The following is a 27,590-nucleotide window of genomic DNA, read 5'->3' as shown; positions in this document are numbered from 1 at the left end:
GGGCTGGGGGGGTCACAGGAAGCAGCAGAAACCACAAACCCCAAGCAGAGGAAAGGTGAAAAGAAGTTACAAAAATAATGGGTGGCATTTACTGGGACACACCTCCGGGGGGACTGGGGGTGTCCCCAGGTGGGTCAGGGGTGCTCCCGGGGCTGTCTGGGTGTTCCCCTGGGGGCTAGGGAGGATGGAGGTGTCCCCAGGTGGGCTGTGGGTGTCCCTGGGAGTCTCTGGGTGTCCCTGGGGAGCTTGAGGTGCTCCCAAAGGGGGTCTCAGGGTACCCCTAGGGGGCTGGGGATGTCCCCAAGGGGGTCTCTGCGGGCCCCCGGTGGTCTCAGGCGCCCTGCTGGTTCGTCTCATCCTCCTCGCGTCGCTTCCAGATCTGCAGGAGAGCAGGAGGGGGTTGGGGGGGACACAGGAGACATTCAGGGGGTGTCAGGGGACATTCTGGGGGTACCATCACCCCCTGTCCCTCCTCACCTGGATGTAGGCTTCGGACAGGGTGATCATCTGGGGCAGGATATCGGTCACCTGCAGGTCCTGCAGCTCGTACCACTTCCCTGTGCCCTGCCAGGACCCGGGAGGGGACGGGGTGACTCGGGGGGGTCCCTGTGGCCCCCTCCAAGCCCCCCGAGGAGGGGACACTCACGTGGTGCAGGACGTGGATGCGGTAGGAGCCCTCCGAGGGCTTCCCGTCGTGCACGATGTTGGCGATGAGGTCGTAGGTGGTGTGGGCGTGCGCGGCCTGCACCTCCTCCGACAGGTACTCCCGCAGGTCCACGTTCCTGGGGACCCCTCGCAGCCTCAGGGGGGGCACCGGCCGCGGGGGACCCCCACAGCACACACAGACACCCCCAAAGTGCTTCCAAGTCCCTCCTGGACTGTTCCAATCCCCCCCAGATGCCCATGACACCCCCTTAGATACCTACAGCCCCCCATATACCCACAAAACTGTCCCAGATGCCTTCAGCCCTTCCTAGATGCCTACAAACTCCACTCAGATATCCACAACCCCCCCAGACACCTACAATCTCCCTTTAGATGGTTTTAATCCACACCACGTGTTTCCAACCCCCACCAGACGCCTTCAAACGCCTGCTAGATGCTTACAACCCTGCTCAGATACCCACAAAAGCCCCCTTAAACACTTTCAACCCCTCACAGATGCTTTCAACCTCCACTAGATGCCTACAAATCCTCCCAGGTACCCACAAATCCCCCCCAGAAGCCTTCAAGCCCCCCTAGACACCCACAACCACCCCTAGACACTGTCAAACGCCCCCAGATACCCCCAATCTCCTCTTAGGTGCTTATAACCCTCTCCACAAGCTCCCAGCCCCCCAAGCCCCCTGCCCATGGCTCACGTGATGGGGAAGTTGACGATGGTGGGGTTCTTCTCCACGAAGAAGTTGTTCTTGGTGAAGCGCTTGATGCAGAAGATGAGGTAGGGGGGCAGGCGCGTCAGCTGGAAGCGCTTCAGGAAGTTCTCCTTGTAGGTCTTGTACTCCTTCTCGGTGCTACCGTTGAACTTGGCCAGGATGCTGAACAGGGGCACCTGGGGGATGATGAGCTGCTCCTTCTCGTCCTTGTAGAGCGGCGCCGTGGGCAGGTCCAGGGTCAGGTACAGGAAGGTGGACTCCACCATGCGCTCCTGGTACTCGCTGTTCTGCAGCAGCTGCGCCTTCTCCTCCGCCGGCTGCAGGGCACCCGCGGGGACAGCCCCGGTGGGCACATCAGCCCCGCTGGAGCCATCACCCCCAAGAAGCCATCACCCACCCCGGACCCTGCCACCACTCATTTGACCTTGCCACCCCCACTGGACCCTAACCCCCCTTTGTTGTGCCCAAAGGCACCCCCACACACACACCCCAACACCCCCCATCCCTCATCTGACCCCACCACACTCCTCATTTGACCCCACCCCCCCATGAGACACTGGACACTTCCAATCCCCTGGCCCAGGTGCTCCATTATACCCAACCACCTCCTCCATTACACCCAACACCCCCCACCACTCCCAAACTGCCCCCAGCTGACCCCCACCAGACCATGACACCGCTTTTTTAGACCCTGCCGTTCCCATTGTAGCCCAACTGCCCCCACTGGATCCTGCTGGACACCGACACCCCACACTGCACCCCAACATCCCTCACCCCCCTCCATATTCTGACACCCCTCCCTGGACCCCAACACCCCCCCCCACTGCACCCCCCAGTCCCACCAGGTCAGGGTGTGGCAGCTTCTTGGTGAAGATGCGCATGGAGCCCTGGAACACATCGGTGACGATGGCTGTGGGGACAGGGGGGGCTCAGCGGGGGGACAGCAGCCCCCGAAGGCCCCCCCAGAACCTCCCCCCACTCACTCTTCTTCTTCCTCTTGGTGCCGCCCAGTGCCGCGTGCAGCGCGTTCAGGAACCAGGACAGGAACTCCACCCCATCCCCTGCAACGGCAGAGCTGGAGTTGAGCCTGGATCTTGCTCTGCCCCCCAGATCCAGAGCCCCCAGACCCAGTGCTGCCTCCCAAACCCAGCCCTGCACCCCGAATCCAGAGCCCCCAGACCCAGTGCTGCCTCCCAAACCCAGCCCTGCACCCCGAATCCAGAGCCCCCAGACCCAGTGCTGCCTCCCAAAGCCAGCCCCAGCCCCCGTATCCAGCACTGCTCCCTGAATTTAGAGTCCTCCAGATCCAGCTCTGCCCTCCACATCCAGAGCCCCAAATCCAGCACTGCCCCCCAAATCCAAAGGCCCCAAGCTCCAGCTCTGCCCCCCCAAATCCAGAGCCTCCAAGGTCCAGCTCTTGCCCTCACACCCAGCTCTGCCCCCCAGCCCCAGCTGTGTCCCCCCAAACCCCACCCTGCTTGGTGATCTGGAAGTTCTTCTTGCTGCAGAGCACCACAGCCTGGAGCATCTCGTGGGGTGACACGTGCGCCTTGAAATTCCTGGGATTCCAGAGCTTCCTCATGAGCTCCCCGAAGCGCTGCACCAGCAGGAACATGATGTCCCCAGGCGGGCGCTGGATGCGCCGGTAGTTCTCCTCCTCCAGGAAGTAATTCCGCAGGGGAGGCACATTGGACAGGGCCTGGGGACAGAGCAGGGGGGATTCAGCCCCGGGATGCCCAGAGGGGTGATCTGTGAGGGTTTTGGGGGAGTTATGCAAACCCTGCACCGCCACGGGTGCGAAGCCCGCGGGAAATCCCAGAATAGCCTGGGGTGCAAAGGACCCAGAAGTGGGGCTGATCCCTGTCAGCCCCACAGTGGGGGCTCGGGAAGGATTAGGGGGGACTTTCGCCCTAAAAGGCCACCTGCAGCCCCCAGGTGTAATGCCCGTAGAAGAGAAGGTGGGATACACCCTCAGAATCCCCAGAGTGGGATTTTAGGAGGATTTCAGAGAGGATTTAGCCCAAAATGAAGGCAGCACCCCCCAGGTGCATATGCTGTGGGAAAAGAAATGAGATTCATCCCTGAGACCCCCAGAGCATGATTTTCGGAGGGTTTCACCCCAGAATGAAGCCTGAACACTCTCACAGTGTACAGCTACAGGAGACAAGGTGGGATTCCTCCCTGTCAGGCCCACAGTGCAGTTTGGGGGGGTTTCACCCCAAAAGGAAGCCTTTTGCCCTGGTGTCACCTGGAGCACAGCGTTGGCATAGTCGTTGGCCTTGATGTTGTTGAGCCCCACGATGCCAGGAAGATACGTGGTACCATCGTAGGCCCGGGACAGCTTGGCCTGTTTGTCCAGGTGGGCGATGTGCTGGGCCGTGAAGGTGGGCTTGAGCACGTACTGTGGGGGGAGACAGACCTCAGAGACTGGGGGACCCCAACCCAAAACCCTCAGAGACTGTGGGACCCCAACGAAAACCCCTCAGAGCTGGGGAGATCCCAACCTGACACCTCAGAGTCGGGGTACCCCAAACCAGACCCCCTTCAGCACCGGGGAGATCCAATCCCAACTCCCCAGAACTGGGGACCCCACATGTGCCCCACAGAGCCGGGGTACGCCCGGAGCCACCCCGCACCGTGATGTCCTCGAGCGAGGAGTCGATGATCTCGTAGTTGTCAGGCAGGCAGTAGAACTTGAGCGTGTGCAGGTTGAGGAACACGTGATGGCTCAGCTGCACGCTGTGGATGTAGGCGTGCGACTTCAGCCCGCGGCCTGTGGGGACAGCGCCGTCAGGGGGACACAGGACACCGGGGACAGGCACAGAGCAGCCACGGGAACAGGAAAGGGGCACACAAAGGATCCCCTGCCCACACACGGGGGAGCTGTGCCCACCAGAGGGTCCCTGAGTTCACCCAGCAGCCACCCTGTCTGTCCTTGGCTGTCCCCATGGTGTCCCTTCCAAGCATCCTCTCTGTACCCCTTGACAGCACCCTGTCCCTGGCTGTTCCCTGTCGCCTTCCCAGGCAGAATCCCTGTGCCTGGCTGTTCCCTGTGTCCCTCGGCATTTCCGCTGTCCATGGGTGTCCCCACAGCCCCTGGGGGACTCAGCAACATCCCAGACTCCTTGTGCCCCACTCTAGTCCCTGGGTGTCCCCCATGCCCCCCTCAGCAGCCCCCATGTGTTCCCCATGTCCCCATGCCCTGCAGCAGCCCGAGGGGAGGGTCTCACCCTGGAAGTACTTCCCGCAGACGAGGCAGGCGTAGACGTTGATGTGGGACAGGGAGATGGAGCAGAGCTTCTCAAAGTCGAAGTCCAGGACACTCCTGGGGGAAGGGTGGTGTCACAGGGCTGTGGGGGAGCTGGGGGGACCGCCAGGGACAGGGGGACCCCAAACACCCCCATCACCCACTTGTTGATGGTGTCCAGGTAGGGGCAGTGCCGGCTGCGCTGGTCCTCGGGGTCAAAGCGCCCGTAGCGCACTGGGGGGGCAGGAGAGTGTTAACAAAGGGAGCACAAGGACCTCAAAAGCACCGGGACGACACACCCTCCAGCCCTGCCTCCATTACAGCTCCCCGGGGCTAAGCCCCAGCTCCCCCCAGTGTCCCCAAACCCTGCCCAGAGCTGAGCTCAGGACACCCAGGATCAGTCCTGGTGCCTCCCGGTACACCCTGGTGTGACCCCTCCATCCCAGGATCCCCCCAGACCCCCATTCCCCATCCCTCCCCTCCCGGCTCCCCCCAGCGTGTCCCTCCTCACACACCCCGGAGTCTCACCCACCAGCTCACAAGACACCTCCGTTCCTGAGCACACACAGCCCGGACCCGCCTTCCCCCGCGTCCTCCGGGACACCACAGTGACCGCCCGCCCCCGCCCCAGCGTCCCTTCACAGTCCCGGTTCCCGGTTCCCCCACACCCGGTGTGTTCCCAAACCCGCTCGTGTCCCCCGGATCCCGCAGTGCTGCTCCCCCACACGCTGCTGCGCCCCCACACCCGCCCCAGTGCCGCGCAGCCCATCCCGGTGTCCTGTCCCCCCTCATCTCCCCGGTCCCCCGTGTCCCCTCGGCCCGTGAGTCCCATCCGTTCCTCCCGGTCCCCACCGGCGGGCTCGGGCTCAGGGTCGGAGTCTCCATCCGGCTCCCGCTCCCGCTTCACGCGCACAGGCGCGCCGGGGGCGGCGGTGCCGGAGCCCCCCCAGACGCCGCTGCCGGTGCCGGTGCCCGGCTCCCGCTTGACGCGCGCGAGATCCACCGGCAGCGCCTCCGCCGACTCCCGCCGCGCGCGCTCCCGCTCCGCGTCCCGCCGGCCCCGCGGCCGCTCGGCATCGGCGTCGCGGCGGCTGCGGGAGGAGCCCCGGGCGGAGGAGGCGGCGGAGGCGGCGGAGGCCCCGCGGGCGTCCCGGGGGTCGCGGTCCCGCCTCCCGCGGCTCGACATGGCGGCGGCGCGGACGCTGTGCGCGTGCGCGCCCCGGGGGCGGTGTCAAACCGCCGGCATCGCAGCGCGCACGCGCAGCCGGCGGGCGGGGAGCGGCGCTGCCGCGCCTGCGTGCTGCGGCGCCCCCTGCCGGCGTGCGCGTGCCGGGCCCGCGGGGCTCTTAAAGGCGCCGCGTCCCGGTACCGACCCCCGGCCCCGGTACCGGGATGGAGGCGGCGGCGGCGACAACGGCGGCTCCGGGCTGGCGCTGCCGGCCGGGGGGACGGCTGGACATGAGCCACGGCTTCGTGCGGCACATCCGCCGCAACCAGCTCGCCAGGTACCGGCACCGGCCCGGCATCGCCGGGGACCCTCGTCCCCGGGCCGGTTTGGCCCCGGTGCTCCCTCGTTCCCCCCCCCCACCCGTAACCCCGATACCCCGCCGGTAACCCGGCCCCTGGGGTGCCCAGGGACGCGTACGACCGCGCGGTGCGGCAGGCGCGGGGCCGAGCGCGGACGCGGCTGACCCCGGCCCCGGCGCGGCCCCGGCGGCCCGACCAGCAGGTGTACCGGCCCCACCGGGGCAGCGGTGAGCGGCTCCGGGCGGGCGGCGGTACCCGGGCGGCGCGCAGGGGCGACCCCGAGCAGTGGCTGCGGAGGGGGCAGGCGGGGGGCTCCTGAAGGACTGGGGGGGCATCGAGGGGTGGGGGGACCTGCGGGAACCCCCGGGAGACGGGTGGGGAAGGGGCGGGTGGGCACCCGGCGGCGGGGGGACCTCCCGGCGGAGGAGGGACAAGGGGGGGACCGAGGGCGGGGATGGGGGGCACCCCTGGTGGGCTGGAGGGGAGGGGGCACCCGAGGCCGGGGGGCACGGGGGGACCCCAGGAGGGGATGGGGCACCCAAGGGGCGCTGGCCTGGGGCCCCGGCAGCCCCCCCTGAGGGTGCAGGTGCCGCAGGGGGTCCCGGCGGCGACGCCAGCGCGGGCCCCCCCCCCGAGGCCCGCGGGGCCCCCCCGGACCCCGCCCGCGGGCCGCGGCTCTTCTGCCTCGAGTACGAGGGGGACGACGGGCAGGTCACGGCCGTCATCGTGCACCAGGTGCGGCCCCGGGACCGCCGGGGGTGGGGACGGAGCGGGGCGAGGCCGGGGACGCGGTGGGTGGGCGCTTCTGGGGATGCGGTGGGTGGGGGTTCCGTGGGGCAGAGAGCGCTGCTGAGGGGCTGGGGGTGCGGCGGGTGGGGTTCTATGGGGCAGAGAGCGCTGCCCTGGGTGTGGGGGAGCGGTGGGTTCCCGTTGGATGGGGGGGAGCCCATGGGGCAGGGGGTGCTGCCATGGCATGGGGGTGCCGTGGGGTGCTGTTGGTGGGGGTGCCATGGGATGGGATGTCGCTGTGGGGCCCCGTGGGTACCGTAGGGCTGGGGCTCCCTGAGGGGCTGTGTGGGGGCAGCGGGTGCGGTGGGGGTGCCGTGGGGCGGTGGGGGTGCCGTGGGTGGGTTCTGTGGGGCAGTGGGCCCAGCGGGTGCCGTGGGTGCCGCAGGGGGACAGCGCCGAGGAGGTGACACGCCGGGTGTGCGCCCGGAGCCCGCTGGAGCCCCCCCTGCGCAGGGCCCTGTGCCAGCGCGTGCAGGACGAGCTCAGCAAGCGCCGGGGCACCGGGTAACGCTGCCGCACTCCCCCGGACACTGCCACCCCCATGGGACCGGTGCCACCCCGGGGACCGGTGCCACTTCCCCCCGGTGTCAATAAAGGTGCTGCGAGGCTCCGGCGTCTGTCACTGCTTGGGGAAACTGAGGCATGGGGGGGGGAAGCGATGTGGCTCCTTGGTCCCCAAGTGTCATGTTCCCACTTGTCCCCTTCAATGCCACCTGCCAGGGTGGCCCCATGCAGGTGACACTGGGTGCCAGGTCTCCCCAGTCCCTACCAGGTGTCACCATGTCCCTGGGGATTCCTCCCCCTCCCTGGAGTCCCCGTCCTCAGGTGCCATTGTGTCCCCAGGGTCCCCTCTGGGTTCCCCACCGTGGTGGAGGGGCCACAGCCCCTTCCTGCCCCCCAGCCCAGGTTGGTGGCACCTCTGGCCAGGGCCAGGTGTGCCCAGGGTGGGTCCCATGACTGTGTTATTGTAGGGTCTACCCCCAGCAGATTGTGATGTTTATTTACTGTAGGGCCTCCCCAGAGAGGGTCCAGTATGTCTGTCATGGGGTCTCCCTGGAGCGGGTCCTGCTGGTTGGTTTTCACAGGGTCTCTCCAAACAAAAGTTACGGTGTTTATTTCTCACAGGGTTCCCCCAGAGGAGGTCCATGTTTGTTATTGTGGGGTCTTCCCAGGGATCATCCTGGGGGTTTGTTATTGTAGGGTCTCTCTGAAGTAGATCCTGATGTTTATTGATCGTAGCATCTCCCTGGAGGCTCTGGCACATTTGTTATTGTAAGATCTTCCTGCATCCCGTGGGTTTGGGATTGTAGGATCTCCCCCAAGCTGATACCACTGCTGTTATTGTAGGGTCTCCCCAAAGCATGTGCTGGTGCTTATTTATCGTAGGGTTTCCCAGGAGTGGGTCCTGCTGGTTTGTTATTGTAGAGTCTCCCCAAAACAGATCCTGGTGTTTATTTATCGTGGGGTCTCCCTGAAGTAGATCCCACAGGCTTCTTGTTGTGGGGTCTTCCCCAATATATCCTGATGTTTATTTATTGTAGGGTCTCCTCAAGAATTCATCCTGCTGATTTGTTGTTGTGGGGTATTTCCAAATCAGATTCTGAAGCCTTAATTATTGTAGGGTCAGCCCAAAACAGATCCTGGTGTTTATTTATTATGGGGTCTTCCTGAAGTTCATCTTCCTGGTTTGTGACTGTAGGGCCTCCCCAAGGAGCTCCTGGTGCTTGTTGTAGTGTTTCCCTGGAGTGAGTCTTGCTGGTTTTTTATTGTAGGGTCTCTTCAGAGCAGATTTTATTAAAGGGTTTATTTATGGTAGGGTCTCCCCAGAGCTCCCCAGGTTTGCTGTTGCTGAGTCTCCTTGAAGATCATCCCACTGGCTCGTTGCTGTTATTGTAGGGTCTCCCCACGCAGCTCCTGGTGTTTATTTATTGTGGGGACCCCGTTGTTCTGTCATCAGAGGGTCCCAGCAGGGTCCCCGCAGTGCTGGGGGGGTGCTTGGTCTCCCCCCGTGCGGTGGGGACAGTGCTGGTGACAGTCCCGGGCGATGACCGTGCCAGGGCCAGCGCCAGTGCCAGACCCAGGATGAAGAGGAGGAGGAGGCTGAGGCCGAGGGCCACCAGGTGCCACCGCCGCTGTCGCCTGCGCTGGCGCCGCGTCACCGTCTGTGCGGTGCGGGTGAAGGCTTCACTCTGTGGGGACATGGGGAGGATAGGGAACAGTCCCCCAAGGGCTACACAGGGGTTGGGGGGACCTATAGGAACAGACACCCCCCAGCCCTCCTATGGCCCTGGAGTCCCTCTTCCCCAGGCTATATGTCCCCACAGTGTCCCGCAGCCCCTTTGTGTCCCCACAATGCCCCCCAGGACTATAGGTCGCCCCAGAGCTCTGTGACCCAATAGTTTGTCCCTCCTGGGGCCCTCTAAGTTCCCCAGGAGGAAGCAGCAGGGCTCGATGTCCCTAGAGCAAGTCCACCCCTGGGATTTATGTCCCCATAGTGTCCCCCAGGGCTCTGTATGTATCTTGCAGGGCTGCATGTCCCTATACTGTCCCCCCCAGGCCCTATGTTCCTATAACGGTCCTCCCTGGGGCTTGATGCCTCTACAGTGTCCTCTGGGCTCTGTGTGTCCCCGGATTTACATGTCCCTATAAAGCCCCCTCCCTCCCCCGGTCCCTGTGTCCCCGTGGTCCCACCGCTTGTCGCAGGTCCTGGGCACGGCTCTGCAGCTGCTCCAGGTGCCCCTCCCGCTCCAGCGCCCGCACCACGTTCTGTCGCATCAGCTCTGCCACCTCCTCGGCCTCGCGCTGGCACCGTGCCAGCCCCGCCTGGGGACACGGGGGACAATGTGGGGACACCGTGGGGACACGGGGGAGATGCTGCGGGAACACTGGGGATATGGGAACTGCGGCGAAGGGGGACCAGGGGGACACAGGGACAGACATGGGGATATCGGGACCATGGGGACATGGAGGTGCCACGGGGACAGGCAGGGACACCGGGGACATGGGCACCATGAGGAAGGGGGACTGGGGGAACATGGGGACACAAGAACCACGGGGACTGTGTGGATGGGCCATGTGGGGACCAGGGGACACGAAGATCATGGGGACGATGGAGACAGGGGGACCATGGGGAAAATACCACCCTAGAGACACACCCTGACCATGGGGACAAGGGCACCGCAGGGATACTGGAGCTGCGGGAGGGGGCACACGGGGACCACGGGGACAGGAAACCGTGGGGACATGGGCACGGGGTCACCTGAGGACGGGGACCGGGGGGGACACGAGCACTGCGGCGTCAGGGGACACCGGGGCACGGCGAGGGACACGAGCGACTCGCGGGGCCGGGACACGCAGGGACACAGGGACACGGAAAGTCCCGCGCGGGCCACCTCCCGCCACCCCCGGGGCCCGCGTCCCTCCCTTCGGCAGGGAGAGCCCGGGGGGCGGACCGGGACCGGCACCGGGGCATCCCGAGCCCGGCGGGTCCCGTGTCTCCGATCCCGGTCCCGACCTCGGTTCTGCCCCCTCGGAAAGCGAAAGCGAAAGCGGTGGCAGCGGCGGCCCGGGACTCACCATGGTCCCGGTACCGCGGGTCGGTGTCGGTCCCGTACCGGTGCGCCCGTTCCTGTACCCGTCCCGTCTCGGGCCCCAGCGGCCGCCCCCGACGGGAGGGACCGGGACCGCCCCCCCTCCCCCCCACCCCCGAGGGGCCGCAGTCCCGGGACACCGCGGCCCGCACCCCCCGGGACGGGGCTCCCCAGGACCCCCCACTCAACCCTCCCCAGCCGCCGGGTCCCCCGGGCCCGCCGTGTTCCCAGGACCCTCGGAGAGCCCCCTGTCCCTACGGCCCCCCGGGCCCCCGTGTCCCCAGGACCCCCAGACGTGTGTGCCTTGGGGCTGCCCTGTCCCCCAGAAAAGGGGCCCCACAGCTCCGCACATGTCGGTGTCCCCAGGTCCCTGCAGATATGGGCCCTCACCAGGACCCCCATGTCCGGGTCTCGGAGGAGCCCCCACGTCCCTGTCCCCGCCTGTCCCCTCCCCCTTCTCCCCCCCTTCCACCCAGCCTCCGAGGGTGGCAGTGCCACCACAGTGTCCTTTGTCCCTCGGTGCCTGGCACCGCCCCCCGTGCCCTGGCACAGCACCCACCCCCCCACGCACCCCCTCATGCCTGTGTCCCCACACGTGTCCCCCCCATGACCCCACGTGAGTGTTCCCACACATCCACACATCCCCACATCCCTGGGGCCGGTCCCCCCGTGTCCCCATGCACATTCCCGTGCCCCTACATCTGTCCCCTTGGTGTCCTCCCACGTCCCCGTGTCCCCCCATGCCCATCTCACCACGTCCATCTGTGTCCCTCCCCATGTCCCCCCACCACACACACACACACAAGTCCCACTGGTTCTTTCCCCCATCTGTATTTGGGCCCTGGGGCGGCCATGTCTCCGTGGGGACACTGGCTCTAGGTGGGGATGGTGCCGGTGGCCAGGAGGATGATGAGGACGAGGACAATGATGCCCACGAGGCCGAGGATGACGAGCAGCTTCACGTTCTTCCACCAGTAGCGCCGGGCCATCTTCTGGGATGTTGTGCGGAAGTGCTCCGACTGGGGGGACAGAGACATGGGGACACCCCTGACACCCTGGGGACCCCAACTGCCACCCCAGGGACGCCCCTGACACCCTGGGGATCCCAACTGCCACCCCAGGGACATCCCTGACACCCTGAGGATCACAACTGCCACCCCAGGGACATCCCTGACACCCTGGGGACCCTCTGCTGCCACTCTGGGGACACCAACTGAAACCCTGGGGACCCCCACGGACATCCTAGTGACAGCTCCTGCCACCCAAGTGTCCCTTGCCAACCCGCTGGGCACCCTGCAGTCCCCTTAGGGACCCCGTTCTCCCGTGGGGATCCCTTGGGGATCCTGTGTTCGCCCTGGGGTTCCAGCACCCACCCTGGGGACCCAGTGCCACCTCAGGAGCCCTGCACCACCTCAGAGACACCATGCCACCTCAGGGGCCTTGAGTCACCTCAGGGAGCTTTGTACCCACCCTTGGGACCCCGTGCCCCTCCTCACGCCCCCTGTGCCCCCCTCACAGTGGCCTCCAGGTCCTGGCTCTTGCTGTGCAGCTGCTCCAGGTTCTCCCCCCGCGCCAGGATCCGCTCCACGTTCTGGGTCATGATGGTGGTGACCCCCTGCACCTCCCGCTGCAGCGCCCGCACGCGCCCGTCGCCCGCCGCGGCATCTGTCGCGACATCCGCCGGGACCCCCCCCGGGACCCTCGCCTGCAACACAGGGCAGGGGTCAGGGGGGCACCTCCAGCACCCCGCATGTGTCCTGGACACTCCCACAACACTGCATGAACACCCCACACCACCCTACAGACACCCCATGCATGCCCTGGGGCACCCCCAGCACTCCCAAGGTACCCTGGACACCCTACAAACACCCCAAGCACCCCAACGGTACCTGCCAATCCCCGCATGGGCACCCCAGCATCCCATGGGTACCCCATACACACCCCCTGAGCACTCCCCATACGCTCCCCATACACACCTTACACGTACCCCAAAAGTGCCCCCGCAGTACCCACAAGGCACCCCAAGGTCCACACCAAGCACCTGCCAAGCACCCTATGTGTACTCTGGGCACCTCTCCACGCACCCTATGGCACTCCCAGGACATCCCGTAGGTATCTGAGACACCCCATATGCTCTCTAGATACCCCATATACACTCTGAAGTACCCCATAAGCGCCCTGAGTCCCTCACAGGCACCCCATGCCCACCCCAAGCATCTGCTGAGCACCCCACAGGCATTCTGGGCGCTTCCTCGAGCCCCTACAGGCATCCCACACACCCCAACAGCTCCAGCACCCCGTAGGCGCCCTCTGAGCACTCCACGCGTCCCCCAGGCATGGATAACCCCAAGCACCCTGCAGGCACAGCATAGACCCCCCAGCACGCTATGTGCACCCCTTGGCACCCCATACGTACCCCAGACCCCCATATGAACCCCAGAAACCCCAAAGAGACCCCCTAAGCACCTTATGGGCGCCCCAGGCATCCCCAGCACCTTCTGTGAACCCACCCGGCACCGCATATGCACCATGGGCACCCCATATGAACCTAAAAGCACCCCACAGGTGCCCCACGTCCACCCCAAGCACCCCATAGGCGCTTCCCCAGGCACCCTGTGGGTCCCCCGGACACCCCCCACATCCCACAGGCACCCTCTCGGCACCCAGCCCCCCATACGCACCCCAGAGGAACCCCATAGGCACCATATGGGCACCCCACGGCAGCCTGGGCACTTCCTCAAGCGCTCTGCGGGCACCCCAAACCCCCCCACGTGCCCCAAAGGGACCCCCCAAGCCCCCTACGGGCACCCCTCAGCCCCTACGGACACCCCCTTGGCACCCCACGGACACCCAGGAACACCCCGGCTCCTTCCCCGCGCTCCCCACGGGCCACCCCGGAGCCCCCACAGGGACCCCCCGTACCCCCCCCCGTGCCCCCCGTGCCCCGGTCCCACCATGGCCCGTCCGGCCCCGCTCGGCTCCGCTCCCGCGGCGGCCCCGGACCCGCCCCGCCTGCCCGGGGCTTCCGGGAGCGGCGGCACCGGCGGCCGGGGGCGGGCCGGGGGCGGGCCGGGAGAGCGGCGGGGTCGGGCCGGGGGGTGCCGGGGCTGGGGCGAGCGGCGGGGCCGGGGCCGGGGCCGGGGTCAGGGTGGGGTCGGGGGTCACGGCGGGCCGGGGGTCGCGGGTCGGGGGTCGCGGGCCCGGGGGGCGGGGGCGGGGCCGGGGCGGGGCGGGGGTCGCGGGGCGGGGGCGGAGTCTGAGGGGAGGGGCGGGGTTTCACTGGGTGTGTCCCCGGCGGCCCCGCCCCCCGCGCCGCTGATTGGCTGCCGCGGCCGTCACGTGCCGCGCTGGCGGCGGGGCGAGGCCGGGGCGATGGCGGCGGCGGCGGCGGCGGCGGCGGCGGCGGGTGCGGGGCGGGGCGGGGCGGGGCGGGGGGTGCCGGACCCCCGGTGACCCCCGTGACCCCCGTGACCCCTGACCTGTGACCCCCGGCAGGCCCGGCGCGGCGGAGGCGGCCGGAGCGGGGGGAGGCGGCGGGGCGGCCCCCGAACCCCACCGGGCCCCCCAAGTCCCCCGGTACCGGCCCCGGGCTGGTGCAGCGGCTGCTGGGGTTCGAGCTGCGGGACCTGACGCGATGGCACCGCTTCGTCCGGCTGCTGCACCGGCCGCAGGACCCCGCTGCGCTCGGAGCCTTCCGCGCAGCCTTCGGTCCGCGGGGAAGGGGCACCGCGGGGTTCCGGGGGAACCGGGGCTGGGTGGGACCGGCGGGGCCGGAGGTGCTTCGGGGGCACAGGGAGACCGGGGGCTGGAGGGATCAAGGGGCTCTGAGGGGCACACAGACCGCAGGGCTCGGGGGCACCGGAACAGGGAGACCGGGCACCGGGGGGACACCGGGGGGACAGGGTGAGCAAGGGCTGGGGGGGCCCGAGGGGGCTGGGAGGGCCCTGGGGGGCTCCGAGGGCACGGGGAGCCCCCGAGATGGGAGGGTCCGGGGAGGCTACGGCGGGGGACAGGGAGATCGTGGGCTGGGGGGCCAGAGGGGCCTCGGGAGGGGAAACGGGGAACAGGGGAGGGGGGCTGGCGGGGCCGGAGTGGCTGCGGGGGCCGGGGGGCTCTGGGGGGATGGGGGAGCTCCGGGAGGGCTCCGTGGGGACTCTGGGGGAACAGGGAGGCTGGGCCTGGGGGGGCTCGGGGAATCCAGGGGCCCGGGGGGCACCGGGACTTTGGGAGGGCTCAGGGGCTTGAGTGGAGGGACTGAGGTCCGGGAGGTCCCCCCCACCCGAGGGGGGCCGGTGGCGTCCAGCCGTGACACGTCAGCACCGGAACAAAGGTTGGGCAGCGGCCTGGGTGGGTGGAGGGGGTCAGTGCCCGCCCGGACGCCCAGGGCCTCCTGCGGCCGGATGGGGGGGACACGGTCACTGACCGACGGATGCCTGGATCCCCCCCGGCCTGGTGGGATCACTGACCCCTCTTCATCCCCCCAGGGCTGCTGATGGCCTTGGATGTGCCGCAGGAGCGGGGCCTGGGGCACCTGGACCAGCGGTACCTGGATGGGCTGGACGTGTGTCGCTTCCCACTGCTGCCCTTCCTGCAGCCCCTGCCCCTGGACTGGATGTACCTGCTCTACACCATCATGTTCCTGGGTACGGACTGGGACAGGCCCGGGAGGAGCGGGACGGGCAGGGGACAGCACTGGGGCAGGAACGGGGCTGGCATACGGGCAGGAATCACGGGGGAGACTGGCACAGGGGTGGGAATGGGCACTGGGATGGACACTGGGACTGGGAGGGAGCTGAGGGAGGCTGGGGACAGGCACCAGGAGGGGCTGGGGGGTACACCGGGGGTCCTGTGCCCGCAGGAGCGTTGGGCATCATGCTGGGGTGCTGCTACCGGCTGAGCTGCATCGCGTTCGTGTGCCCGTACTGGTACCTGCTGCTGCTGGATAAAACCTCCTGGAACAACCACTCCTACCTCTACGGGCTGCTGGGCTTCCAGCTGGCACTGCTGGGCGCTGACCGCTACGGGTGGGCACCTGGAGGGCTGCAGGGACCCCCAGAGCACAGGGAGCCTGTGGGGACACGGGGGACATGGGGGGCACTGGGGATCCCAGGGCTCTGCAAGGCAGCAGGGTGGTGACGTGGGGCTGGGGTTCCCATGGGGCAGCAGAGGTTTTGGGGTCCCTTGTGGCACCAGGGTCCCAGTGGGGCGGCTCAGACCCCTAGGTCCCCACGGCACTGGGTCCTCAGGGGGTGGCACAGGTCCTCAGGGGGTGGCACAGGTCCTCGGGACCCCCATGATGTTGGGTTCCAGTGGCCCCGGTGTCTCTAGGAGGTGGCACAGGCCCTGGGGACCCCTGTGGCACTGGGTCACCTGTGGGTGGCACAGGTTCTGAGGTCCCTTGTGGCACGGGGGCCCCCTGGGATGGCACAGGCCATCGTGTCCCAGCAGGTGGCACGGGTCCCGGGGTCCCCATGGTGCTGTGTCCCCAGGGGATATCCCTTTGGCACTGAGTACCCACCCACCCGGTGGGACAGGTCCCGGTGTCACCCCTGGCACTGTCGCCAGTGTGTCCCCTGGGGCAGTGACAGGTGTCCCCAGGGCTCTGGCAATGGGGTGACAGTGGCCTTGTCCCCCCGTGCCCGGGGTGCCCCGTGCTCCTGCAGGTCTGTGGATGGGCTCTTCCGTCCCCAGAAGAGGAACGCCCACGTCCCGCTGTGGAACTACGCCCTGCTGCGTGCCCAGGTGGGTGTCCCTGCCCGGGACCCCCGGGGCCCCCCGGCACCCCCGGGACTCCCTGACCGTGTCCCCCCAGGTGTTCATCGTGTACTTCATCGCGGGGCTGAAGAAGCTGGATGCCGACTGGGTCGGGGGCTTCTCCATGGGGACCCTCGCCCGGCACTGGCTCTTTGCACCCTTCAGGTCAGGGGAGGGGAAGGGGCGAGGGTGAGGAGGGGGACAGGGGTGGGCTGAGGATGAGGAGGGTGAGAGGTGATTTGGGGTGAGGATGAGGAGGGTGAGGGGAGTTGATGGGGGTGTAGTGGAGTTGTGGGGTCCAAGGTGAGGATGAGGAGGGGGTAATGGGGATGGGGTGACAGGAACGGGGCAGAGGAGGGTGAGGGGGGGTGATAGGGATGAGGATGAAGGCGAGGGTGGGACAGGATGGGATTGGGATGAGATGGGATGGGATGAGGAGGGTTATGGGGTTGGAGTGAGGATGAGGGTAAGGAGGTTCGATGGGGAGAGGAGGGGGGCTGATGGGCTGGGGTAAGGGATAGGATGGGATGAGGACGGGTTCAGGGGGATGGGTTTGGGTTGAGGATGAGGAATGCGACGGACAGGAGGAGGAAGGGGGGGAGGTGATGGGTGGGGCTGAGGAGGGGCAGGGTGAGGCTGCGGACGGTGCTGGGGTGAGGCCGATGCCGAGGAAGGCTCCGTGGGCAGGCTGGTGCTGTCCGAGGAGCTGACCAGCCGCCTGGTGGTGCACGGTGGGGGACTGGTGCTCGACCTCTCTGCTGGTTTCCTGCTCTTCTTCGACGCCACGCGGCCCCTCGCCCTCATCTTCGTCACCTACTTCCATTGCATGAACTCCCAGCTCTTCAGCATCGGTGAGGGGGGACATGGCACCCCCAGACAGCCCCAGGGCACCCCCAGAGCACCCCCAGCCTGGGCAGGGGCACCCCCTGAAGCAGCCTGAGCCTGGGTGGGGGCACCCAGCCACTCTATGACTCGCCTTAAGCACCCCCAACCTGGGCATGGGACCCCTGGGCACCCCCAAAACACCCTGAGCCAGGGCAGGGGCACCCCTCCAACCCCTTTTAAAGCACCCCTATCCATAGTAGGGGCACCCAGATACCCACTGTAAATCACCCTCATTCAGGACAACCCCAAACAGCCTCATTCTGGGCAGGGGCACCCCTTAGCCCTCCCCTAAATCACCCCCAGACTGGGATGGGCACCTGGGCACCCCCCAAACACACCCTGAGCCAGGGCAGGGGCACCTGGGGACCCCCAAACACCCCCAACCAGAGCAAGTTCCCCCTCCATGGCCCCCAAATCCCCCCCCAGTCCCCAACAGGGCTACCCAGACACCCCAAAACACCCTGGCCCTGTGCAGGGACCCCCCCGATCCCAGACAGGGGCACCCCCCACCCCTGGGTGCAGTGGGGGTCCCTAAGTGTCCCCCCCCAGGCATGTTCTCCTACACCATGCTGGCCACCAACGGGCTCTTCTGCCGGCCCGAGTGGCCACGGGGGCTCGTGGCCCGCTGCCCCCGCTGGCTGCGGGGGTGGCTCCCCAGCACAGAGCCTCCCCAGCCCAGCCCTGACTGCCACTACGGGGCCCGGGGGGCGCGAGGGGGCCTTCGGCCTCGCCAGCACTTGGCCGCAGCCTTCACCATCCTCTACGTGCTGGAGCAGCTCTTCCTGCCCTACTCCCACTTCATCACCCAGGTGGGCACGGGGGGACTGGGGAGACGGTTTGGGGACATGGGGGTGGTCTGAGAAGAGTAAGAAGGAGTTTGGGGACACGGGGAGGGGGTTGGGGGATGTGGAGGGCATTTGGGGGCACGTAGGGGACATTTTGTGGGGGGGGCACTTAGGGTGGTAAAAGGGGGGCTGGTGGTAGGTATGGGGATCCCTGTCCCCTCCTTGTCCCCTGGGGTGGGGACACCCCTGTGCTCTGTGACCCCCCCGTGTCCCCCCAGGGCTACAACAATTGGACCAACGGGCTCTACGGCTACTCCTGGGACATGATGGTCCATTCCCGCTTCCACCAGCACGTCAAGATCACCTACAGGGATGGGCTCACCGGGGAGGTGGGCTACCTGAAACCAGGGGTGAGTGAGCCCTGGCGGCACCTGAGACTGGGGTGAGCCAGGCCCTGGGGTGGGGAGGGATGGGGGGCTCTGATCAGTCTAAATAAACTCAGTGTTTTGAGCCAACAGCCCCCCGGGCCTCAGTTTCCCCAGTCCCTCATTTTCTCGCCGTGCCTCAGTTTCCCCCTGGTGACCCCCCCATTTCTCCCAAGTTCAGGGACTTCCCCCGTGGGCCCCCCACTGTGCCTCAGTTTCCATCATCCCTCATTTTCCCCCCGTGCCTCCATCTCTGCCCGTGTTTCCCCATCACCTCTCACCCATGGGACACCCCCTGGCCTTCATTTTCCCCTATTCCTCGTTTCCCCGCCATCCCCCATTGTGGTCCCCGTCCCTCATTCCCCCGTGCCTCAGTTTCCCCCCGGTCCCCGCAGGCGTTCACGCAGAGCCGGCGCTGGCGGGACCACGCAGACATGCTCAAGCAGTACTCGGCCTGCCTGAGCCAGCTGCTGCCGCGCTACAACGTCACCGAGCCCCAGATCTACTTCGACGTTTGGGTGTCCATCAACGAGCGCTTCCAGCAGAGGTGGGGGACAGGACAGGGGCCGTGGGGGGCCTGCGGGTGGGTCTGGGCTGGGGCACGCGAGCCCCGGGGCACCTCGTGCTGTGGGTGCTGTCGCTGCAGGCAGAGAGGCCTTTGGGGTACCCGGGATCTTGTGGGGGCCACATGGGATTCTGGAGGGATACCCGGGGTTTTGGGCGACATGGGGACGCAGGGCTTGGCTGCACAGGGTGGGGGACCCGCGGGTGGAGCTGGTGTGGGAGCTGTGGGCCCACAGCTGGGGGTGCTGCTGCTGGTGGAGCTGCTGCTTCCAGCCGAGGTTGGGGAGGACACAGGGACAGGTGGGGGTGCTGGTGGTTTGTCTGCACAGGTGGACCTGTTGTGGTCCCCGTGGACCCCACGCCGTGGGTCCTATAGTCCCACAGGATTTGGGGGTGCTGAGGGGTGTTGACACCTCATTCCCCCAGACTTGTGGACCCCCGGGTGGACCTGGTCCGTGCTCCATGGTCCCCATGGACCCCCACGCCGTGGCTGCTCCCGCTGCTCGTGGATCTCTCTCCGTGGCGTCAGCAGCTGCAGGAGATGGAGGCGCAGCTGGATGGACACACGGACACCGTGTTCATTGCAGACTTCCCCGGTGCGGCCCTAGGGACCCTGGGGGTCGGGTACAGGGCACTTGTGGGGCCAGGGGTTACAGAGCATGGAGGGCGGTCAGCAGTGGGTACAGGGAACGAAGGGTCCCAGGGGTTCAGGGGTTGGGTACAGGGCGTGGGGGAATCCTGGGGTTGAGGGGGGTTGTGGGGTACAGGGCACAGGAGTGTCCGGGGGTTCAGGGTGGGGGCACAGGGCCGGGGGCTTCAGGGTGGGGGTACAGACCCAGCTCTGTTCCAGGCCTGTACCTGGAGAACTTCGTGAGCGAGGACCTGGGGAACACGAGCCTGCGGGTCCTGCGGGGGAAGGTGCTGGTGGAGCTGGTGGAGCAGCAGCAGAACCACTCGCTGCAGGAGGGTGAGGGGATGCAGGTGAGGCTCGGGGGGACCCCGGGGGGCTTGGGGGTGCCTGGGGTGCTGATACTGTGTCCCCCCCAGCTGCCAGCGGGGCAGTACCACAAGGTGCACACGGTGTCCCCGGAGCCCTCGTGCTACATGTACCTGTACATCAACACCACGGCGCTGCAGCTGGAGCGGAACCTGACGCAGCTGCGGGAGCTGCGGGAGCGTGTGCGCAACGGCACCGGTGAGGACCCCCAAATACCCAGCACCTCATCCCTGGGGACCCCAGAATCCCCAACACCTCACACCTGGGAATCTCAAAATCCTTGACACTTTGCTTTCTGGGACCCCAAAATCCCCAGCATCTTACCCCATGGGGGGAAGTTCCAGGAAGACCCCCAATCCCTGTCACTGGGGTGGAGGAATGACAGGGTCCCCCCAATTCCTGGCACCTCACATCTTTCTGAGTAGTGGGAAGACAACCCCTCAAAAATCCCTGTCAGTTTTCGCCCTAGGGTCACAGGGACCCCAAAATCCCCATCACCTCATCCCCTGGGCAGCAGTGGGGGCATGGGGACCCCAAAATCCCCATCACCTCAGCCCCTGGTGAGCACTGGGCTGAGGTGATCATGGAGGACCCCAATCCCTCCCTGTGTGGGGAGATCAGGGCAACATCCCCAATTCCCATCACCAGACTGGGGGCATCACAGGGACCCCAAAATCCCCATCAACTCCCGCCTCCGCCCCAGAACAGTCCCCGTTGCCCCCCGAGCTGCGGCCCATCCTGGGGGAGCCCCCGCCCGCGGGGGTCCCGCTGGACCCAGTGGTGTCTCTGTTCCTGCGGCGGGAGCGGCGGCAGCAGCAGCGGGAGCACGAGTCCAGCCTGGCCCAGCGCCTCCGGCGCTTCCTCCGCAGGAAGTTCTTCCTCTTCCGCCGCAGGTCAGTCCCAAAGCCCCCTTGTCCCCCTGTCCCCCCCCCCGTCCCCCGTTGCCCCCCGTGCCCCCCGGTGCCCACCGCTGTCCCCGCAGCGCCCTGATGACGCTGATCGCGCTGCGGAACCTGGCGCTGGGCCGCCCGTCCCCGGAGCGCCTGGCGCAGGAGGTGGCCTTCGCCAGCTGGAACGGGGAGGGGGAGGAGGCTCGGCCCGAGACCGATGGGGGGGCCCAGAGGGGCCCCGAGCTCTGAACACTCTAAATAAATGCTATTTTTTAAGCCAGAAATCCTCCCGTGCCTCAGTTTCCCCCTGTGCTCCGGATTCTCCCGGTAACTGGCTCCCCCTGCCCTGGGCGTTCCCCACCCCGTGTACCCGTTTCCCTCCATCCCCCAGCTCCCCAGCCACATTCCCCAACCCTTCCCAGTTCACCCATCCCAGTCTCCCCTGCACCCCAGTTCCCCCCGTGCCCATTTCCCCAAACCCCAGTGTCCCCCATCCCTGCTGCCCTGATACTCGTTCCAGCCGTGTCCAGTTCCCCCGTCCATTTCTCCTGTGCTTCAGTCACTCCCCCAGCTCCCCCCATGCCCCTTTCTCCCATCCCAGGACCCTGTGCCTCAGTTTCCCCTGTACCTGGTCCCCCCCCACACTTTCTCCCTATCTAATCCCCCATATCCCACCTTCCCCTGTACCCCAATTTCTCCGTCTCCCAGTGCCTCGGTTTCCCAAACCCTTCAGCTCCCCCCTGCACCCGTCTCTCCCCGCCGTTTCCCCCACACACTTGAGGTGGCTCCATCTAACCCATCACTTTTATTGAGATTCTTTTCTTTTTGAACTCATTTTTGGATTCAGTGGATCAAAACATTCGGACGAAACCTCCCGAAAATAGTAAAACCAAGAAAAAAAAAAATCCTCAGGGGCAGGAGAAAGCCCCCCTTGCCCCCCCCCAAGGCACTCTGGGGGCCGGAGCCCGGGCGGGCAGTAAACAAGCCGGCTTCTCTGTACCACACCGGCCACCAGCGCCACGCCCAGGCACCCCCGGCGCTCCAACAAACCCATTTCCCCCCCGTTTCGCCCCAAATTGGTGGGGGGCAGGGGGAGGGCGGGGGGAGGGGAAGGGGGGGCTTTCAGGGATCAGGAGCTGCCGGCTGAGTGCGGGGACTTCTCTGTACTCACGCCCCCGCCTCGGCGCACAATAAATACACCAAACCTTCAAGTATCAAGCGCCAAATGCCCCCCTTTCCCCCCCAAAATCTGGACAAAGTTGGGGGGTGTGGAGGAGTTGTGCAGTTGGGGAGTCGCTTCAGCTTTTGGATTAAAACCCAAAAAAAAAAGAATGTAAAATGTTTTCCTCTGGTACCGAACCCTCAGGGGGGGGTTGGGGGTCGGCTTTAGCGTGTCCCCCCCAAAATGTGCATTTTTGGAACAAGAGATTAAAAATGAGGGTTAAGAACCAAACCCAGCACCAGCGAGGTCCCAGGGGGGTGGGGAGGTGGAATGGGAGATGTCCCCCCCACCAGTGGGACTGGGGGAGCCAAAATGAGTATCCCCCCAGTGGAATGGGGACTGTGGGGAGGGACACACAGGGAGCCACAATGAGGGGTTTGTGTGTCCCCCCCCCGCACCAGGATGGGGGGGGGACAGTGGGAGCAAAAATGGGGGGTCCCCCTGATGTAGTGGAATTCGGGGTCAAGGGGGAATGGGGAGTGATAAAATGGGGTAACCCCCACAGCAGTACTGCTGGGACTCAGAATGGGGTGGCCCTTGCCACAGTGGGACTGTGGGGATATGGGGGAGGGCTTGAGAGGGCACTTGGGCCTTTTTCCCCATCTCCAAGCTCGGAGTAAAGACAGATTTGTTAAAAACCATCCGGAGGGATTTGGGGGGACACAGGGGTGGGCTCCAGGAGAGGCACGTGGTCCCCACACAACCAAAACGATGGTGAGAGACAATGGCGGGGCCGGGGAGCCTGGGGGGGGGCTGGGAGCTCTTTCCCCCAGAGCCCACGGGCTTCTCTGTAACCTACGCCCGCGGGAGTGGGGGGAAAAGCCCTAACAATGCTCTTTTCTCCTCAGTATTTTAGTTTTTTGGGCACTTCCCAAGGGAAACTGTCCCTACCAAAGTGGCCATAGGCTGCGGTCCTCTGATAGAGGGGCTTCTTCAGATCCAGATCCCTGGAATACACAATTCCCGACTCAGTGAGGTGGCCCCGGGGTCCTGCCTTCGCCCCTTCCCTGCCTGGCCGGGGGTTCCGCAGCGGCGCCTCCGCCTCCTCCCCACCCCGCGGGGCGGTTGGAGCTTCCCCGGCTGCTCCCCAAAGCACCCGGCTGGCTCCCGGCTCCGGGGAAGCTCCAAGCGCTCGGCTCCGGCGGATACTTACCCCGTCCGCGCCCCGAGCGCGCCTTCTCCGTTCGGCCGAGCGGCTCCGCGCCGGGTCCAGGGCGCCAGGCGGTCCCCAGGCTGCTCCGGGAGGGACCCCCACCCGCCCCACCCCCCGGCACAGCCCCCCACGCCCGTTACCTGACGATGACCCCAGGCCGCAGGTCGAAGTTCTTCTTGACGATCTCCAACAGCTCCCGCTCGCTCTTCTGGGAGGTGCCGTAGTGGAAGATGGAGATGGACAAGGGGTGCGAGACCCCGATGGCGTACGAGACCTGCGGGGGGTAGGTGGAGGTGGGGGTGAGGCTGGACCCAGAGAGGCTGGGGAGGGGGGCCGCAGCACCCATCTGAAGCAGCCTCGACCCAGCCCAACACCCACCTGGACCAGCACCCTGCGGCACAGCCCAGCCTTCACCAGGGACTTGGCCACCCAGCGCGCGGCGTAGGCGGCCGAGCGATCCACCTTGGTGTAGTCCTTGCCCGAGAAGGCGCCGCCTCCGTGCGCGCCCCAGCCCCCGTACGTGTCCACGATGATCTTGCGGCCCGTCAGCCCCGCATCGCCCTGTTGGGGACAGCAGCGTCACAACCTGTCCGTATTGTCACCAGCGTCGTCCCCACCGAGCCATCGCCGTGCTGCCGCTGCCACCACCGCACCGTGCTGTGACCACCGTCGTGTTATCACCGCCACCATAACCACACCGTCTCTGCCAACACTGTGCCATTGTCACCACCGTGCCACCACCATCACACCACTGTAACTGCCACCACTGTGCCACCGCCACAGTGTCACCATCTTGTCACCACCCCTCAGCCACCACCACCGCACCATCGTTGCCACCATTGTGGTGTCGCTGCCAGCACCACCATTGTGCCATCACAACTGTCACCAGCACCACCACCGAACCACCACCACAGTGCCCTCGGCTGCACCTGGGGCCCGCCGATGACGAAGCGGCCGCTGGGCTGCAGGTGGTAGATGGTGTCATCATCCAGGTACTTGGGCGGCACCACGGCCTTGATGACCTTCTCCTTCAGCGCGTCGCGCATCTCGTCCAGACACACGTCCTCATCGTGCTGCACCGAGATCACGATGGTGTGCACCCGGATCGGGATCACCGCCCCACGGTCCTGCATGTACTGCACTGTCACCTGCCAGGGGACACCAGTCAGAGGCCAGGAGGGGGAACAAAGGGCTCCCAAGGGCTTTGGGGACTCATCAGCACCTCACCTGTGTCTTGGAGTCAGGGCGCAGCCAGGGCAGGGCTCCGCTGCGGCGCAGCTCAGCCAGCTTGGCGTTGAGCTTGTGCGCCAGGACGATGGTCAGGGGCATGCACTCCTCCGTCTCGTCCGTGGCGTAGCCGAACATCAGCCCCTGTGGCACAGGGACAGGGGGTCACACCCAGCCCTCGGTCACACCACGGCAACCCCACGGCCCCGGGTCTCACCTGGTCACCGGCGCCAATGTCCTCCTCGCTGCGGTCCAGGTGCACGCCCTGGGCGATGTCCGGGGACTGCTGCTCCAGGGCCACCAGCACATTGCACGTCTTGTAGTCAAAACCTGGGGGGACAAAGGGGGCTGTGGTGAGCCCGGTGCCACCACTGTGCTGTCACTGAGGTGGTGGCACCCCGGGACACACCTTTGGAGGAGTCGTCGTAGCCGATGTGCCGGATGGTGTCCCGGACAACCTTCTGGTAGTCTACGTTGGCCCGGGAGGTGATCTCCCCTGCCAGCAGGATCATCCCGGTTTTGGCGACCGTCTCTGCAGGGACAAGGGTGATGTCAGCACAGCGTCACCTCCACGTCACCCACCTGCTGTCCCCTGGTGCCCTTACTCACCACATGCCACCTTGGCATCAGGGTCCTGCTTGAGGTGGGCATCCAGGACAGCATCACTGATCTGGTCACAGATTTTATCTGGGGACACGGAGAGCAGGGGGCGTCACGGTGGCGTGGGACAGCCCAACACGGCACAGCCCTTCCTTCCGGAGCCTCCGGCACAGGGATCGGAGCCCCATAATCCAGGAGCCCCCCAGGGTGCACACAGCCCTTGCCTCGTCCCCAGTCTGGAATTCCAGGCATGTCCCAGTTAAGCTCCAGCTCCAACTACGGCTGAGCCCTGTGGCACCACTGAGGGGATCAGACCCATATCCCAGCTTCCCAAATCCGCAGCATGCCAGCTTCCAGCAGCTCTGCCCCCAGGCAAAGCTGTTCCAGCCATACCCCACCGGACACCCAGCTCCCTCCTGCTCCCGGGGTGTTTTACGCCGGTGGGGGGGGGTCCAGGGTGTCCCAGGGGCCACCCGTGACCCCAGGACTGCGGGCGTCCTTGGCAGCGACCTTCCGGGCAGGATCTGGGTGAGGACAAGGCAGCGCCCAGCTTGGGTGAGGGGAGGCAGGTCCCCCAGATGCTTTTTGGGGGGAAAGAGTGAGGAAATAGACCTCATAGCCTCCTCCCTCAGGCAGCGTGGGGGGAGCCCCAGAGCAGCCGCAGGTTGTGCCATCGGGTTTGTGGGTGCTTGAGCCAGAAGGACCAGAGCTGTGGGGTGCTGTGGGGCCCGAGGGGGACCTGGAGCTGAGGGGAACTCGGGAGGTGCTGGGTATGCCCTGACAGTGGGTGCCGGAGTGGCCAGAGCTGAGGGGGTTCAGGGGTGCTGGCTGTGCCCAAGCACTGGGCGCTGGGCGTTGGCAGCTGCCTCCGGAGATTAACGGTCATGTGCCCCAAACCGGCGAGGACAAAGACCGGGGGAGACCGGCACCAGCTGGTACCGAGCTGGGGAGGGCTCCAACCACCCCCCGGGAGGAGTGTAACCCCCCGGCTGCAGCGGGAGGGCACATCTGGGGAGACCCACGACGCTTCATCTCCGGCTGGGCGACATCGGGGACACCATCGGGGGATGTGGGGTGGGCTGAGGGCGGCACTCCGCCCCGGGGGGTGGGGGTGTGCGTGCGGGTCACCAGGCCTGTCTTACCCCCGGCATCCACGCGGGGAGGGAGCCCACGGCGGGGGTCCCGCGGGGTGCGGGGGCACCGGGAGCTGCTTAGTCACGGCTGAGTCACGGCGGCACCGGCCCCCCCCGCCCGCCCCATCGTCACCCCCGTGTCCCGCCCCACGCGGGCAGCACGTGCGCGCCGGGCCCGCAATGCGGCGAGCGCGCGCCCGCCTCACACTGCGCGCGCGCCCGCCCGCGTCACCGCCCCCCCCCACGCCCCCGGCCCACCCTCATTCCCTCCATCCTCATCCTCACCTCCTTCATCTTCATCCTCACCATCCTCCTCCTCCTCCCCCCCCGCCCGGCCGCGCCTGCGCGATCGCCGCCCCGCCCAGCCCCGCTTGGCCCGTACCTGGGTGCCCCTCGCCCACGGATTCGGAGGTGAAGAGGAAGGTGCCCTCCTCGATGAACACCTCGTGGAAACCGTTCAGTTGCCCGTTCATGGCGGCGCGATGGGCGGCGACAGGCGGAAGGGGAAAACACAGGAACAACAACACCCAAGCACGGCCGCGGCAGACTGAACGCGGCCCCTTCCTCAGCACCTCTAGTTATAGCCTCCTCGCCCCGCCCCGCTACCGCTCCCAGCCAATGGCGAGCGCAATACGCACCGCGGGGGCGGGGGGGCAGAACCACTGCAGCCGGGGAGGGGGAGAGCGTTACATAACGCGGAGCTTGGCCTCAACCTCCGGGGCAGCCCGGAGCGGGCCGTCATCAGCTGGGCACTCAGCAGAGCTAAACCTTCGGTCAGGCCGTCTCCTCTGCCCCGCACGGCGCAATGCTGCGGGCGGGCACTGATGCCCCCGCCGTACTCCCCCGTGCTGGCCGCATGGTGCCTCCCGCGCGGCCCGGCAGCTCGAGGCGCGCGGCGGCGCACGCATGCGTCCGGCGACGGCACGGAGGGCGCATGCGCAATGCACGGCCCGCGGGCAGCGAGGACGGCCCCGCCTCCCCGCCGCCATCTTGCGCAGACCGGCGTCGCCATTGTGCGACCTCGGGCCCGCCGGGACCGACCCCGGCCCGGCCCCGCCCTTGCCCCTGTCCCCGATCGCAACCGGGCCCGCGGCTCCCCCAGGCGCTGCGGCCCCGCGGGGCGGGTCTGAGCCCGGGCACGGCTCTGATGGTGCCCTAGGCCGTTGGGGCCACTTGACGCCTGATGCAACCAGCACCCGGTGTTGCCAGTGCAGGAGCCGCCCGGCTCCGGCTCCCTCCGGCACCGCCTCCGCGTCCGGCCCAGAGCACCCCCGTGCCCAGCTGCTACACACGGGGCGCGCCGGGAGCTTGGGCAGGCCCCATGTGGCCAGCACAGAGTGACACTCAGGCGTGACGGACCCTGACACCCACAGCCGGACAGACGGCCCGGACAGACGCAGATCCGGGTCCGGTGAACACCCAGGCT

At 66.8% G+C, this 27,590-nt stretch overlaps 6 protein-coding genes across 7 annotated transcripts; 2 read left to right on the top strand and 4 right to left on the bottom strand.

Annotated features, from left to right (window-relative positions):
• Window positions 1-51: 51 nt before the first annotated feature.
• On the bottom strand, window positions 52-5,828 carry USP39 (ubiquitin specific peptidase 39). Its single transcript, XM_032091903.1, has 12 exons — window positions 5,476-5,828; window positions 4,788-4,857; window positions 4,607-4,701; window positions 4,013-4,149; window positions 3,625-3,777; window positions 2,850-3,075; window positions 2,360-2,437; window positions 2,219-2,286; window positions 1,362-1,693; window positions 647-782; window positions 478-564; window positions 52-379 (listed from the first exon to the last, which is right to left on the bottom strand). Exons 1-12 carry the CDS (start codon window positions 5,807-5,809, stop codon window positions 332-334), a joined length of 1,764 nt encoding a protein of 587 aa, XP_031947794.1. The 5' UTR covers window positions 5,810-5,828; the 3' UTR covers window positions 52-331.
• An 84-nt stretch (window positions 5,829-5,912) lies between these two features.
• Window positions 5,913-7,549, top strand: C27H2orf68 (chromosome 27 C2orf68 homolog). The gene is made up of 4 exons (XM_032091937.1): window positions 5,913-6,128; window positions 6,259-6,377; window positions 6,746-6,885; window positions 7,325-7,549. Exons 1-4 carry the CDS (start codon window positions 6,016-6,018, stop codon window positions 7,445-7,447), a joined length of 495 nt encoding a protein of 164 aa, XP_031947828.1. The 5' UTR covers window positions 5,913-6,015; the 3' UTR covers window positions 7,448-7,549.
• Window positions 7,550-7,922: 373 nt separating this feature from the next.
• Window positions 7,923-10,957, bottom strand: LOC116435537 (synaptobrevin-like protein 5). Of its 2 annotated transcripts, none has more exons than XM_032091940.1 (3): window positions 10,920-10,957; window positions 9,631-9,762; window positions 7,923-9,128 (listed from the first exon to the last, which is right to left on the bottom strand). In XM_032091940.1, exons 1-3 carry the CDS (start codon window positions 10,929-10,931, stop codon window positions 8,865-8,867), a joined length of 408 nt encoding a protein of 135 aa, XP_031947831.1. In that variant the 5' UTR covers window positions 10,932-10,957; the 3' UTR covers window positions 7,923-8,864. The 2 variants fall into 2 exon arrangements, with proteins under 2 accessions (XP_031947831.1, XP_031947832.1); XM_032091941.1 differs by lacking the exon at window positions 10,920-10,957 and adding an exon at window positions 10,516-10,622.
• A 383-nt stretch (window positions 10,958-11,340) lies between these two features.
• On the bottom strand, window positions 11,341-13,552 carry VAMP8 (vesicle associated membrane protein 8). The gene is made up of 3 exons (XM_032091943.1): window positions 13,484-13,552; window positions 12,046-12,234; window positions 11,341-11,548 (listed from the first exon to the last, which is right to left on the bottom strand). The coding sequence occupies exons 1-3, from the start codon at window positions 13,484-13,486 to the stop codon at window positions 11,405-11,407; spliced, it is 336 nt and encodes a 111-aa protein (XP_031947834.1). The 5' UTR covers window positions 13,487-13,552; the 3' UTR covers window positions 11,341-11,404.
• Window positions 13,553-14,014: 462 nt separating this feature from the next.
• On the top strand, window positions 14,015-21,113 carry GGCX (gamma-glutamyl carboxylase; the record flags this gene model as incomplete). Its single annotated transcript, XM_032091798.1, has 14 exons — window positions 14,015-14,237; window positions 15,014-15,172; window positions 15,388-15,553; window positions 16,193-16,271; window positions 16,342-16,448; window positions 16,971-17,134; window positions 17,718-17,977; window positions 18,232-18,363; window positions 18,774-18,925; window positions 19,369-19,538; window positions 19,793-19,923; window positions 19,990-20,137; window positions 20,643-20,832; window positions 20,922-21,113. Coding segments are annotated over 14 exons (2,238 nt in total), but the record flags the coding sequence as incomplete, so codon positions are not given.
• Window positions 21,114-21,615: 502 nt separating this feature from the next.
• On the bottom strand, window positions 21,616-26,727 carry MAT2A (methionine adenosyltransferase 2A). The gene is made up of 9 exons (XM_032091917.1): window positions 26,547-26,727; window positions 25,041-25,118; window positions 24,841-24,963; window positions 24,649-24,761; window positions 24,432-24,575; window positions 24,134-24,352; window positions 23,583-23,765; window positions 23,345-23,478; window positions 21,616-22,998 (listed from the first exon to the last, which is right to left on the bottom strand). Exons 1-9 carry the CDS (start codon window positions 26,635-26,637, stop codon window positions 22,896-22,898), a joined length of 1,188 nt encoding a protein of 395 aa, XP_031947808.1. The 5' UTR covers window positions 26,638-26,727; the 3' UTR covers window positions 21,616-22,895.
• Window positions 26,728-27,590: the final 863 nt, after the last annotated feature.

Source organism: Corvus moneduloides, chromosome 27 (assembly GCF_009650955.1).
Source record: "Corvus moneduloides isolate bCorMon1 chromosome 27, bCorMon1.pri, whole genome shotgun sequence".
Taxonomy (NCBI): Eukaryota; Metazoa; Chordata; class Aves; order Passeriformes; family Corvidae; genus Corvus; species Corvus moneduloides.
This window is presented reverse-complemented; position numbering and strand designations above follow the sequence as displayed.

Bases quoted from the DNA above. Each gene is read 5' to 3' on its own strand.
- MAT2A (XM_032091917.1), bottom strand. From the start codon at position 26,637: ATGAACGGGCAACTGAACGGTTTCCACGAGGTGTTCATCGAGGAGGGC. The intron at 24,576-24,648 runs GTGAGACCCGGG...CCTGTGCCACAG, and splicing joins ACATTGGCGCCGGTGACCAG to GGGCTGATGTTCGGCTACGC. The intron at 23,766-24,133 runs GTGCAGCCGAGG...TGTCCCCAACAG, and splicing joins TCGTCATCGGCGGGCCCCAG to GGCGATGCGGGGCTGACGGG.
- LOC116435537 (XM_032091940.1), bottom strand. The intron at 9,129-9,630 runs GTGGGACCACGG...ATGTCCCCACAG, and splicing joins CCCAGGACCTGCGACAAGCG to AGTGAAGCCTTCACCCGCAC.
- C27H2orf68 (XM_032091937.1), top strand. From the start codon at position 6,016: ATGGAGGCGGCGGCGGCGACAACGGCGGCTCCGGGCTGGCGCTGCCGG. The intron at 6,378-6,745 runs GTGAGCGGCTCC...CAGGTGCCGCAG, and splicing joins CCGGCCCCACCGGGGCAGCG to GGGGTCCCGGCGGCGACGCC. The intron at 6,886-7,324 runs GTGCGGCCCCGG...TGGGTGCCGCAG, and splicing joins CGGCCGTCATCGTGCACCAG to GGGGACAGCGCCGAGGAGGT.
- VAMP8 (XM_032091943.1), bottom strand. The intron at 11,549-12,045 runs GTGAGGGGGGCA...CTGTCCCCCCAG, and splicing joins GCCAGGACCTGGAGGCCACT to TCGGAGCACTTCCGCACAAC.
- USP39 (XM_032091903.1), bottom strand. From the start codon at position 5,809: ATGTCGAGCCGCGGGAGGCGGGACCGCGACCCCCGGGACGCCCGCGGG. The intron at 4,858-5,475 runs GTGGGGACCGGG...CTGCCCCCCCAG, and splicing joins CCCTGAGCCCGAGCCCGCCG to TGCGCTACGGGCGCTTTGAC. The intron at 3,076-3,624 runs GTGACACCAGGG...CTCTGTCCCCAG, and splicing joins ATGCCAACGCTGTGCTCCAG to GCCCTGTCCAATGTGCCTCC.